The sequence below is a fragment of the Dendrobium catenatum genome, unplaced genomic scaffold (assembly GCF_001605985.2).
Source record: "Dendrobium catenatum unplaced genomic scaffold, ASM160598v2 fragScaff_scaffold_1684, whole genome shotgun sequence".
Classification (NCBI taxonomy): domain Eukaryota; kingdom Viridiplantae; phylum Streptophyta; class Magnoliopsida; order Asparagales; family Orchidaceae; genus Dendrobium; species Dendrobium catenatum.
In genome coordinates this window covers 1176673-1192051 of record NW_021320146.1, presented here as the reverse complement: position 1 = coordinate 1192051, position 15379 = coordinate 1176673, and the positions used below count along the sequence as shown (strand labels likewise).

Genomic DNA, 15379 nt, shown 5'->3' with positions numbered 1-15379 from the left:
GTCCACACACCTATGGTTCCTCCGACCTCTGTTGATCGCTAACTATGGTCCCTTTGATCTCCATCGCTCGATAACTGTCCCATCATCCTTAATTGCCAGAATATGGTCCCTCCAACTATAGTTTCAAACTAAATACGGTCCCTCCGACCGCCGTTGATTGATTTTAACTGGGCCATATATGCCCCATGATTTTTTCCTTTAGTGGATTTTCTATGTAAAAATATGGTTTCTCTTATGATTGACGCACCCCTATCTGTTATATATGTGTGTGTTGAATCTTCGTACAAAGTTATGACATTAAACTCTCTATTTCACCACCATTATGAATGTTTTGGTACACAACAAAGACAATTTATAAATAATATCATAAGTGAATAAAAAATTAATTTAATATTGCAGCTAAATATTTAGCTTTTTATAATTTAAGGACTCGAAGCATGCATTATTTTATGCAATAGAGATTAAATTTAATTGAAAACACACTTTAAATAATCTTATAAGAGCTAGCATAACCTTAATTAACTATATTTATATTATTGGTTCAAAAGGAAGCATAATAGTTCACATCAAATAGGCATTCTATCATACTATGATGTTTACTTCCTAAAATTGTTCCTTTGTATTAAACTTACTGATGTTGTAATTGAATAATCTTGGGCTTGTAGGATTCACTTTATCGAGCTACTTATTTTAACTGTAAACATGCAAAATATACAGGACTTTTGACACACCAAATTCCTTAAAGAAGTTTTTAAACGTACTTATGGATACTTAATTTAGGTCCAAACAGATTTAGATCAAATTAGTTCAAGAGGTTTTTCCTCTCAATTAGATAATTAAGATTGGATTAAAAATATTAAATACTTGTAGAACCTTCTATATTTAGTAGAGAATGATGGTGAAGCAATGAAGATTGATAACAACAAACAAAAGATGAATATGAATCACTGGATATCAGTGTCACTGTGCCAAATTATGGCTCAGGGAGATGCTCATCGAGTGAAAATGATCGAGCTATGACAATTGTGCAACAACTACGAGACAACAACTATCAAGTGAACGAGCTATGACAATTTTGCATCAAATCATATGAATTATCAAGTATATACATCGCATGTACATAAAAATGTAATCAAACTACTATCGAGTTGAGCTTGACTGTAGTGGTGAAGCCATAAATTTTTAATGGGGGCCAATATTAACCTTTATTCAGCTGATTTTTATATTCAGATTAAGGCTTCGTTTGGGACGGCTTTTTTATTGCTTTCTAAAACGGAGCTTTAGTACAAAAATAAAAAAAATTGTACTAAAACTCCGTTTTAGAAAGTAATAAAAAAGCCGCCCCAAACGAACCCTAAATTAATCACTTTATTGTTTATATATATTATAAAAAATCTATATACTTTATGAAGATATGCTTGCAAAATTCATTTGATTTTTTTTTTTTTTTTTTTTGTAAACTCGCTTGGAGAAGCTCCCACACTGACTTTTCTAATTTCGGTTGAGGGGGGGGGGTGATGTTTAACTTATTGTATAAATGAGCTTATAAAAATTAATTGAACACAAATTAATCATCAAATCCCGTACAATCAAATTTAAAAAATGTTTTTTTTTTTTCGCAACCCTACTCTTAAACAAGAAGAATTATATATATATATATATATAATAAGCTTTTATTAAGGAGCCTATTTTAAATATGTCAAATATTGTACTGTAATTTTGTACCTTTCTTTCTCATATGATTACTCGTACCTTTCTTTGCCGGCTCGGCTTCATTCATATTTCATCCCATCCCAAAACATAAAGAGGCGATCCACTATTGCTTTATTTTCTCATAATTTATATAGTATTTGTGCCAATTGTACTAAGTTTCTATTCTATTCAGAAATAAAAAAATATAAACATAATACTTGAATTATATTATTCAGAAATTTAGCATTATTTATCTCCCTTGAATTTTTAAATTTCTCCCTCAAATTTCTCATATATAATATATATATATTATATATATAATATATATATATATATATATATATTATATATATATATATGTGTGTGTGTGTGTGTGTGTGTCTGTGTGCGCGCGTGTGTGTGCGCGCGCGCGCGCAAATATGTTACCCAACAAATATATTTTAAATTTCTCAATACGAATTGTTTTCATTGGTCTCATTCCCAATTCTCCTACCGACCCTCCAAACTTTAAATGCCTCAAGTCTCGAGAGTACGAGGCGCTCCTAAAAGGTGGTCATGAGGCTCATAACATCATTTATCAACCCTCTCCGTAGAACATCACAAGTATCTCTGAGTCTGTGATGGCTGCATTTATCCTTCTGCAATATACTTAGATTATAATGTATATACAAAAAAATTACTAAAATTTATTAAAGTTCTTACCAATTGTCATCTATGATCAGTGTGTGGAACTGAGCCCCCAGTATGTAGGGAGTTTCCCAAGCCTCCGATGTTAGAAGCTCTATTATGTCTATTCTACTCCCTCCTCATTGTATAGTCTAGACTAACCCAAGCACTCCTGAGCTCAGCCAATACACCTTGGCCAATCCAAAGAAGACACTTGCATGTCTTCTTAATGTGAGTAAACATGTCTCGCAGGCGAGTCGCTTTGCATTTCTCAAAATTTGTTCTGATACAAGTATCATGCTCTGCAACTAATAGAAATCTCGATGCACACAATAAATTGAAAAAAATATAATCTTTATTAGCTTAATTAAAAATATACAACTGTTAATAATGTTATGACTTGCTAACCTCAAACTCCCTTATCCATGTGTCATGCACTTCCTTTGAGATTTTTTTCCAAGAGACATATGGAGCATCAAATATGCTCCATATGATATCCCGGATCTTCTGTTTGGGTTAGTTTAATGGATAAAACTTACATAAAATATTTAGTTGAAAAATATTTTTTCACAAATATGTATATATAACATATACATTTATGTACATGTCACCCTCAAGCTCAATCAACATGCACCCATCCGTAGTCGGTGCTACGGTAGCCTATGTGGAAGGTCCAGCTGTATTAGGGGTGGAAGATCCAACTACATAGGTCTGAGGGGGATAGGGATAAGTAACAAGAAATATCGAAGAAGATAGTGGGGAATAGTACGGGTAAAAGGAAGCGGTCTGCGCAAGGTCTAGAGACGGAAAGAGGGGTTATGGGGTATAAAACTATTGACTCCCTACAGAAACTGTAGGCAAAGGGGCGCTAGGCTGGGTATGAGTGGTAGGCTGTGAAGTGTACATCCCCTATGCACCAGATCATCCACCAATTCTAGACCTAGGCCTAAAAATATTTTAGAATGATTGCGTATGGGTCACATCTCCTTTATAAGACACCTGCAAAAAATAAAAAGCCAATTAGCTATAATTTGTATATTTATAAAAAGGGCAACAAATAAGTAAATGTTCTCCTCAATGTCCAAGTCTACCTCCTTTAACAACAACAACTTAATCTCATTAGCAGCAAGTTGATCATCTACATCATTAGCATGCTATGTAAAGTTCAACATGCACTCTTATAGATGTGCTGTTGGTATTGATGGAGTATTCTCAATGACCCCCCTAGGTTTAGTCTTGATGACTACAAGCCAAATTTGTTTACCCCTCAGTCTACCTGGATGGTTAGCAAAGAAGACTTGGGCAGCCTAGCTAGCAAAGACAATGGGTAGTATTTTTCATATCTTCTATCTCATTTTACTTCTGTAATACCATAAAGTGGATGCACCCTTGTTCCTCTGTTTGGCATTGGATCAAACCAATCACAATTAAAAAGATATAAATTGTGCCCTTGACCAAGATATTCCAACTATAGGACTTCCTGCAAGACTCCATACTACTCATAATCATCACATGTATGATTATTCACTTTCACACCAAGCTTTGGTTTGAAATCTGTAACTGTTGACAATAAAAATTGGTCAAATTTTCATTGCTCTCATAGGTCCCAAAACTTGACTCATTAAACCATGGTCTTGTAAATCTTTGGATTTATTATGGACCTAGTTGATGTAAAAAGTTAATTAATTATATTTAAGGTTGAAGTGACTTATCAAAATACATACCACATAGTGGAATTTTAGTAGTAATAGATCTAGTGTTGAGATTTTGGAATTGAGTGATCAATTTATGAAAAAGATTGCATGCTTTAGATATCTCAAGTTTGAATCATGGTTACCTTTACAGCGAGCTTCAGTTGTTGTTCTGATCCAACAAAACCTCTGTTTCCCTCCTTTTTCCCTAAATCCTAGATTTAATAAACGTTTAGTTCGGCTGATTTAAGGGATTTGGCGAAAGGGAGATAGTTACCTTCATAGGAAACGAGCTCCCATTGTTGCTTCCTAACCCAATCCAATAGGAAGGATGTCGTCGAAGGAGCGAAGTTGAACAGGGACGAAGGAGATGAAGAAAATCAGCGAGGGGTCCAGTTAAAAAATGAGTGAATATCAGTGAGAACTCGCGAGTAAGGAATGTCATCAACGAAGGACGCGAAGCTAGGTCAAGCAAATGAAAGAAATGAGCTAGATATCAGTTCATATAAACTTATTTGTGACGAATTTGTGGTGGATTTGTGACGAATTTTCCGCAGCAAATATGCCGCAATTCCGTCACAAATTTTGTGCCGAAAATTTCTGTCACAAATTTATCACAATTTTCTCGAAACTATTTATGTTGCAAAGCTCACCATAAATCACTGATTTTCTTGTAGTGTTAATAATAAATGATTCAACCTTAATAATTTATTAATGAAAATTTATAATATAGCTTTAATATATAATTTATAGTTATAAATTATATTTAAACATATAACATAAATTAATGATAATTTATATTAAATATATAAATTTATGTGTAAGTTAAATTTTTGTTAAATTTAAATTAAATTTTAAGATAGAATATATTTAAATTTAAAATTACATAAGATTTATTAACGTATGAATACAATTTATTTTCAAATAAAAAATGTATATTATTATTTTCAAAAAATTACCCCATTATTTTCCTATATTGTAATCTCCTTCTCCTCGCAACACTCCAATAAATACCCTCACAAGCCCCCCTCTTCTACACAACTAGCCACCATGGTCTCCTCCGCACAATTCTCCGACGCCATCCACAGCGTCCGGCTATCCACGGTGGTTCCCGGCGACGTCACTCTGCCGAACACCGTTCACCACCTCACCGGCGGCGATCTTGCCTTGAAGCTCCACTACCTGAAAGCTGTCTACTATTTCACTCCAAGCGAGGCTTTGTTGGGCTTAACTATTTCTACTCTCAAGAAACCAATGTTTCCCTTACTTAACATCTATTACCCGGCCGCCGGCAGAATTCGCCGCGACGACACCGGCCGGCCGCATATCAAGTGTAACGACGGCGGCGTGAGGATCGTGGAAGCGTGCTGTGATTTGACAGTAGAGGAATGGTTGGACCGGAAGGAAGTGGACCGGCACCGCCGGCTCTTGCCGGATAAGGCGGTCGTTGGACCGGATATTTATTTCTCCCCAACTGTTTTCATTCAGGTTAGTGTTTTCTTGTCCACTGCGCAATTATGTAACAGATCTAAATTAACAATTAAAAAAAAAACTTATAAATATTATCTCTTCTGCGTTCCATCTGATATGTTGAAATGCTTTAATATTCGTGCATAATGCATTAAATGAGATATATTTTTTAAACCGGAAAAAAGCCTTTGCATTAATTTATTAAAATTTTAATTAGGATATCCCAAATTTATAGATTTTTTTTTAGATAAATCAATAGAAGCCCTGTTTTTTTTTTATGCTTGAATATTATTATTATTATTTGTTGTATTTTATGTGAGGATATTCTGAAATATATTTTTATTACTTATTGTTATTAATGAATAAAATAAAAAGGAATTTAAAACTCTCCAGTTTTTTTTTTCTTTCGAAGATGAACACAGAAAATTCACTAATTTAAGTGGAACAAAAAAGTTAATATTTATGTATAAATATTTTTCATCTATTAATTCATTTTTACTTTTTATGTTTTAAAAATAAATAATTTAACCTTTAAATTATATATATATATACTAATATATTTATTTTAAAATACTAATTATATAATTAAAATATTAAAATACTAACTTATATATTAAAATAAATTTAAATAAAATACTAAAATAGATTTAATAATTTAAAGTTAAATTAAATCATTGACATTTTTATTCCAAAATTTAAAATAAATTTCATCTTATACAAATTTATTAAATATAGTTAAAATATTTTACTAAGCTTTTATTACATTCATAAGTTACTCTATTAAATTGTGGGCCTTTAAGTTATTTATTTAATTCTCAACGGCTTCTTTAAATGAACAAGTTAGAAAGCTTAATTGCTTTTTTGGAGGCCACCCGTTGCCTGGTTGGAAATGATGTGGACATTTAATATTTCTGTCCAAATAAATTCACTTAGAAAAATTATTATTATCTTAAATAATTTTCTCTCTCCAAGCCAAGAAATTATTACATGTGGTATGTGGAGTCCAGATGTAGCTCGCATATGGACTCCAATAAAATCAAACCACGTGATTTATACACACTATGTGTATAACTTGTACACAGGGTGTGTATCAAGTATCTTTACGTGTCTGGACTCCGCCCGTAATAATTTCTTCTCTAATTGAGCTATAGCCTATGGTGTCTAAAAGATTTATGAATTTAATTTACAATTTGAAAAAAAAAATATTTAAATTTAAAAATTATTTAAAATAAGATTAAATTTTAATTAAAATTAATGGAGCATGATAATATATTTAGATAGCTATATATGCTTCATATAATTGCGATATGATAAGGTGGTGTGTGGTTGGGAAGATGAATGTTCAACCAATTATTATGGCGTTTAATGCAATATATAGCCATGATGATGATGGGATGGGAGAAGAGATGAACATTTATGAAATGCTTTTTAACTATGTAAAATTATGAAGATGGTTAGTCAATCTATTCTCCCCTTGGGGGAGCATCAACAACACATATATGACACAAATTAGGGCATCTCTATTTTGATGATTTTGTAGGTATAGAAAGCATAATCATTATGAAAGTACATGACAATGATTGTATTATCTCCTTCAAAGAGGTGAAGAATATTGGTGCATGAGATGAAATGAGCATTAACTATTGTATAGTTATACACTATTGAAGAGGCACACAATAAAGGCACAGTTATGAGCGATAACTAAAAATATCATTAGATTGAGATCATTTATATTATGACAATTAATATATAAAAAAAATGGTAATGCCCCTTCACTGACCATAATAAGATTTTATGTAGTTTCGATCTCATGACCCATTATCTTCTTTAAGGACCATCAAATCATCTTTTTCTTTGCCGTAGGTGAATAGAAATTTTTTTTAGTAGAATGGAGGAGATCAGACCTAGAGTTCTTATTAGTTATGACAGAGGAAGAAGAGGAGGGCTGAGCCTCCAAGTTGGTTTCTAGCTAATGGAAGCAGTGTTCAAACCATACAAAGGCTAGATAAAAGACAAAATATAGAATGGAGAAGAAGAACATAGAGAAAACAACACACAAAAAGGTCAAAGTGTTTCATCTTTTCAATGTATGTTTAATGTGGGAGAGAGGAGAGGAATTCATTATTCTAATGGAAGAATAAGAATAACAAGAAGATACAAATTTTTAGGTCTCTAGCTCTCAATCTCTCTAGGTTGCAAAAAGTTCAATTTCATTAAGCTGTAAATGTGATGAAGGCAACAATTAAGGAGGCCTAAGAAGGAAGAATATAAATTAACTCATTGTGAAGGCGATAGTAGAGGAGGCCTTGGATAAAGTGGCAGTATAAGGAGGCTACACTTAAGACAAAAAAGGAGAAGGGTATATATATGTGTGTTTGTGATACACTATTAATTCAATCTTATAATTTGAAAATATCGCATAATTAATTTATAAATAAAATTAAAATAATTTTATCATGTTTTAATTTGTGTTCATCATACTTGAGATTTTGTTATGTAATCATATGCTCAATTGCACAATGAAATAATTAAACACACACTAAGATGATGTTTCATCAGATTCTTCACTTTTTCATCTTGAATTCTCTTGATTCAACTTTTGTAACACATCCTTAAGCTATAGAGGCTCTGAATGCTTAGTTGAGTAAGCCATCATCTCTTCATGATTTAGATAATGTATATGTAACTAATATAAACAATTAACAAACTATTAGATGACATAGCAAGAGAGTCCATCATATTCAACCTGACATCATAGGAAATCGCCTCAATTTATTTCATCTTCAACTCCTTCACCAAATACTAAAATCATCATAATTAAGTTGTTCATGAGGTACACACTACTTTAAATCCATGTTATCCTACATCTCGCTTATCCTTATACAATATTTATTTCCTTTAGTCTCAACTTCTTGAGAGTAATTATTTGGGGAATTTGAAACTTTCCTAAGAGGTTACTTGTAGTCTAAATTCTCTAGTATTGGGTGATCTTGGAATTCACTATATGAAGCAATCACTTCCTTAGGAAATACCCTTTGACCTTCATCAGCCCAACACCATGATTGATGCTCCTAATCTCGATATCTCAACTATCAATATCCACATCAAACCCAATTTCCCCTACAACCACATACTACTTCAACATCCATGAAATTTCTGGCTACTCACACATGTGCATCGATCCCCTCAAACTACACCCGTCATTACAAGTTAGCCCCTCATTATGGTTCCCCCAGCCTTGTCATGTTATGCCCTAATACAAAAAATAATAATAATAACTTCTGATGCACTATACAACATTTCTCACATTAAAAAGTGATCCTTTAAATTTATTTTATAATCAATCAAATATCATAATATATTTCGAATGCATTGAATTTGCCCTCATGGTTTGCTTTCTTAGGTTATTTGGTTTGAATATTACCATATTAGGAGTGCAAAGTTAAAAAAAAAAACATAAAATAAAAAATATTACAAGATATTTGTTTTTACATCTAACCGAACAACTTATGTAAGTTTAAAATTCATGTATTTCAATTAATCAATATTATATATATATACATATATATATTTTGCATTTCCCCTTTTTGATATGAGAAATTGATAAGCAAGTAAAAAAAAAAAGAGTGAAAGAGAAAGAGACAGAGATAAACCTAACTAAATGCATATATGGCAATAACCTTTTTTAGTTTTCAAATAAAGATGCCTTGACATACAGAACCAGATTAAAAATGCATATTCTTATATAGAACAGAAAATATAGTTTTTGGTTTCATTTGGGATGACTTTCTTAATGCTTCTTAAAGCAGCTTTTTAGTGCAAAAATTAATACAAAAATTTTAATTTTTATACTAAAAAACTGCTTTAAAAATCAATAAAAAAATCATCCCAAATGAAAGCTTAGGCTTCACTTACGGTAACTTTAGATAATTATTTTTTTTCTATTTTTAAAATATTTTTTTACAAAAAAATAACTTGACAAAATAATAAAAAAACTGTCTCAAACGAAGCCTAAGAGATCTTGAATTTGCAACCTCCATATGTAATGTACATGTAAGTTTACCTTTAATTAGCTCAAACATCCAAAAGAAAAAAACAAAACAAAAAAAAAAAACTTACAAACTCAAACATTTTGCAGACTTGCACGCCTATCCTGCAGGACAAAGGATAAATCAAATATGTGGTCATTGAGAACCTAATTAATACCGCTAAAAATGACTCAGAAGGAATTATAAAACTATATTTTATTTTGAATAATTTTCGACATTTCAAATAAATTTATATATTAAAACTTAAAGATCTATTAAATTTAACTGATTCACCTACCAAAATAAAATTCAAGTAATTTATTTTAGAAGTACAACAACACTCCATATTTAATAAGACAGTGACTAGTCTTTGGAATAGCATTTTTCTAACTGAAACTTGCATACTTGAATGTTTTAACAAACCAACAAGGCTTGATAACTGCACTCTTTTATCATCATTAACTGCATTTTAATCCTTTTACGTAATATATTTTATTTATTTTTGTTAACCGTCACCTAAGTATTAAACAAATTCTTTATAAATTATTTTAAGTTTCTATTCATATAAGTTTAATCTTACCAAAATTTATTTTTAACCCTCCATTATATTAACTACTTCATCTAACAAATTTATTTTCATTAGTCTAATCTTCATCATAATCATTAATTATTTCATCCACCTAATTTAATCATATTTATATTCAATTGAATATATATATACACACACACAACAACAACAACTACTACAATAACAACAATTCTTTATCCCACTACATGTGCTAAGCTACATGAATCATTTTTCTCCATTGTGTATGATTAAACTTCATTTGGGACCGCTTTCTTTCTGCTTTTTAAAGTTGTTTTCTAGTACAAAATTTTTGTACTAGAAAGCAACTTTAAAAAGCAGAAAGAAAGCCGTCCCAAACGAAGCATAAGAGTCAAATTCTCATTTAAATCCAATAAAGAAATGTCATTTTTAATATTTTCTAACCAGACTTTCTAAGTCTACCTATCTTTCTTAACATAAGTCAAATCTAATACATCTACTCTCCTAACCGGGTCATCAGAAAGCCGTTGTTTTACGTGATCAAACCATATAAGACCACTCTCTCTAAACTTATCTTCCACTAGGGCTACTCCAACATTTTCACGTATATACTTGTTTCGTATCCTATCTCTAAGAGTAAAATTACTCATCCATCCGAGCATCCTCATCTCTATAATACTTAACTTATTATTATGCTTCTTTTTTAATGGCCAATATTTTGCATCATATATATATATATTATATATATATATATATATATATATATATATATCACTTACCTAATTCCAGACATCGAACCTCTGCTGCTACTATCATATAGCTGAAATACGGTTACTAAATCCCAGCAGTTTTATAGAACGAACTGAATTAGAACCGCCTCGAATACAATAATATTATCTCTATTCTAACTATAGCAACCAAACAGGACCCAAGCTGCTACGTTTGGTCTCTAGATGTTGGATATTATTAGCAGTTTCTATTCTCTTATTTCATTAATGGTTGGTGTCTGTGCATCTTAATCCAAATAAATACAAATAAGTCTTGACAGTTTGTTAGGCACAGTGCACACGAAAGAGTTTCTACAATAGGTACATGGCGTTTTCTGTCAGTACAACCAATTGGAGATTTTGGGGCCTGGGAGGCTGATACTTGACCTAACTTCCATTTATGTGGTTTTAATTCATGATGAATAGATAAATATTTAGACTGAAAATTCCGATAAGAATTTTTATTTATTTGATTTTTTATTTTTAGCGTGCTTATCTATTGGTAGATTTTTCTTTTAATGGACCATATTAATGCTTTCACATGGTTCAGTTTCTCTGGACATCAAGTTGACGTTGTTGCATCAACACTGTACTTTCTCTTCATTGAGATATGATTTAAGTAGATTTGGGCAATTAAACAAAATATAGTGAAGTCAGGAATTATTAAAATTTATTTTATTTTCTTAGGCTTCGTTTGGATAGCTTTCTTACTTCTTTCTAAGCAGCTTTTTAATATAAAAATTTTATTCTAAAAAGCTATTTTAGAAAGCACTACGAAAGTTGTTTCAAACAAAACTTTAAATTCAATACAAGCAAAGGCTGGTATTGGATGCTAACCTATGGACAAGGCAACTACATAATAACTTCTATCACTATTAAGATTTATGAAGTAAGCACAGTAAGACAATGATCGTAGTTAACATCATCAAACAGATTTTCACCACTGCAACTGCTAAGAACCTACACTACAACTGCTAAGAACCTATGGAAGATTATGGGGAAAAAAATGTGGGATTTATGGTCGAGTAAGAATGGATTCAAAGGGTCATAAATGAGCCAAGGAATCAAATTGCGGTCAAGCCAAGTTTTGAAGTAAGCCAAACTTTAATGGAATCATGCCAATTCATGTTGGATCAAAATATGTATGTGTCTATGAATGTATGTTGGTAGATTGAATTTCTAATTTATCTTGAAAAGCAATCAAAATATAATAATACGTCTAAAGTCATGATTAATTCAAATAATATTGATTCAAATTATGTTATGCACTAAACTAAGATTTCGTTTGGGATAACTTTTTTACAGTTTTAAAAAATTGTTTTAAAAAACAGGAAGAAAAAATTCCCAAACGGAGACTAAAACTGTGAACTTCTATGGTATTACACATGAGAATCTTACATGAAAACTACTTGGAATATGCCAGCTTTTAATTTCAGAAAGATGAATCGGAATTATATATTGAAACTTTAAAAGAACAGTAGCTAAAACTGAAGAACTGTATGTGACTGATAAGGAAAACCTGACTATTTAATAAAACTAATTTTCTCATAGAAGTTAAAACGAATTTGAATGTTGACTTTTCTTTCATTAAAATCTTGTAAAGAAAAAATAAGTGAATAGATTAATATGAACATAAAAAGGCATCATTCAACCCAATAATCGGATGAAATTAAGAGCCGATATCATGGTCTATATCTGTATTATTCTCATCAGGTTTCATTCTCTTAACAGTTTACCAGGTTCAAATGTGGGGGAATGGCAGTAGGTTTTAGTTGGGCTCACCTCCTCGGAGATGCAGTTTCTGCTTCAAATTTCATCAATCTCTGGGGACAACTACTATCAGGCAAAGAAATAGCCAAAACCTTCCAGCTCCATAGCCTGCAAAATGAACCAGAAAATTCAGTTGCACCATTACAGGACTCTGTATTGCCCAGCTCATTTAAGCAAGTAAAACAGGTAGGGGATTTCTGGCTCAATTCAAATTTTCGACGGATGGCTACATTTTTCATTGAACTTACTGCAGCCAATTTGAATGATCTGCAAACAAGGATTTCTACAAAAATATCAATATTTGAAACTATTACAGCCCTATTGTGGCAAAACATTTCAAAAATTAGAGCAGAGAAAGAGCCCAAACTGGTAACAGTTTGCAAGAATAGCTCCATTGAAAGAAATGGGATTCTCAGTAACCAGCTAAAGGTTAAGACTGTAGTAGCAAATCCATCACCAGCGAAGGCCGAGCTGCTAGAATTGGCCAAGCTAATAAATAAAGAAGGCATAGACGAGATGAAAGAAATACAAGAACTAGTAAATAGAGAAAGTGAGAAGCTAGATGTCATTCTTTATGGTTCAAACCTCACTTTTGTTGATATGGAATCAATCAACTTCTATGGGTTGGAGCTTAAAGGTCAGAAGCCGGTTCATGCCGAATGCAGCATTGACGGAGTAGGTGATGAAGGAGCAGTGTTAGTGTTTCAAGGTCATGTTAGAACCGGTGGAAGAGTGATATCACTTATACTGCCTGAAGAGGAGATCCCCCAGCTTAAAGAGCTGCTTAAGATTGATTGGAGCATAGAATAATAATTCGCAAGGTTATTTTCAATAAAAATAATTAATTCTATGTTGCAAGCTGAATAATTCCTCATGCAAGCTTAGAGATCTCTGAATAATAAATTGTGCTTTAGGTTATGTAGTTCTTATGTGGTCAGAATTCATGTCCAAATAGATGTTGTAAGGAGGCAATCGAGTTGCTATCAAGTTGTTCAATTACTTATATGTATGATGCATCATTTCCAACAGATTTTAGATCCCAACCAATATATCCCCAACTGAAAACATTCCCATGTCGAATGCTACCATTCTGAAAGACCTTGCAAGTTCAAGTAATGTTTTTGAATATTTCTTTCTCATTAACTTCATCAGCAGCTTCATGATTCCTAAGTCTTCATTTATGTGTGACAAGAGGAACTAACCTTGTTTTTACACATATTTATCATTAAGCATTGCTTCTAACCATAATTTTTGTCTTCTTCTAAATCCTTTTGCATTGATAATAATTATTATCTTGTAGGTACATCTTCCATCCTTCAATATTTAAGTTGAAATCATCGTATTTATTTTTCTTCAATTGTTGTAGACCCGTCATTCTTTCATATATTTATATCTCATCCTCAGCTTCTTAAGTTTCTCACTTGTTGATTTTAACATTCTAATTTCTACAATCCATAATTTGCAATTAATAAATTTTAATGGCCCAATTCTCGGAAACATTAAGTATATCTTATCAAATTACAATACTAAAACATACTCACTTCTTGGATAGTAGTTTTTAGACATATCATTGTTTTAGTTGCACGGTTTTTATTCTAAGAGATCACATCCATTTTAATATTTCTTTTGTATAACAAAAAAAAAAATTCTATCACATAGGCATCAACAAATTCACTAATATTTTGATAGAAAATTATGAAGTTAACATCCAATAGCATTTCATATAATATACACAATGTTTATAATCCTGAAAATCTTATATTTCAAGAATATCCTCCATTATTCTAAGCTGTTTATTCTAGACGGGGTCTCAGTATCTTATATATCAAAATCATTCTATGATTTCTATCTCCAATAAACTGAGTCACAGTACAATCAATTTATCTTCAAATAACATACAACAGGATAACTCGGTCTAAATTAACTTTATACACATATTTATACAACTTAATGGTGTCCTTAATATAGTCGTATTAAGATTGAAAATCTTTGGTCATTTAGTAACTATTTTTAATGTTAATCACTACGTATATATTTTAATACAAATAAATCTCAAAATAGACTCCAGACTATTTGTGTATGGCCAATTTAATCTCATAGTATTACATTGTCTCAATTTAGTCCCTCGACTATACAAAATTGATTTAAAATAGTTCCTTATATTATAATTGTGATATAAAATTGATCTCAATTTAGTTCATTGACTTTACAAAATTTATCCCAATTTAGTCCCAAATGGGACATTTTGAATCAATTTTATATAGTGGATTAGACTAAATTGAAACAACATTACACTCTGAGAATAAAATGATCATATCTGAATAGTCGGAGGACTATTTTAAAAGTTAACCTTATTTTAATAGCTTGAACATAATTTAGAAACACATTTTCTCCTTAATACCTACCAAAACAATTCTCATTATATCACATAACATTTCAAGATTCATAAAAACTATTAAATAGATTATTCTATTGTTACTTATACTTTTTTCTCCATTACCTTCATAAAAAATTGCATCATAGTATGATTCTCTTGGCATAAAATCAAATGGTTTATAAGACATCCACATGATTTTTCCAAGTTCATAATTTATTATTCTATCCCCGCCATTGCATTATATAACTAGAAAGTATCACAACTTGGAGCATCTTTTAATTGGTTCTTTATCCCATGAATTCCAATGTATAATTACTACTACAGCATCAAAAAGTTTCTAAAAGCATCCACCACCTTCTCATAACCTAATG

General features: G+C 31.3%; 1 protein-coding gene across 1 annotated transcript; it reads left to right on the top strand.

The window, feature by feature from the left end:
- The first annotated feature begins 5045 nt into the window (after positions 1-5045).
- LOC110103137 (protein ECERIFERUM 26-like) lies at positions 5046-13779 on the top strand. The gene is made up of 2 exons (XM_020831726.2): positions 5046-5537; positions 12593-13779. The coding sequence occupies exons 1-2, from the start codon at positions 5100-5102 to the stop codon at positions 13439-13441; spliced, it is 1287 nt and encodes a 428-aa protein (XP_020687385.1). The 5' UTR covers positions 5046-5099; the 3' UTR covers positions 13442-13779.
- Positions 13780-15379: the final 1600 nt, after the last annotated feature.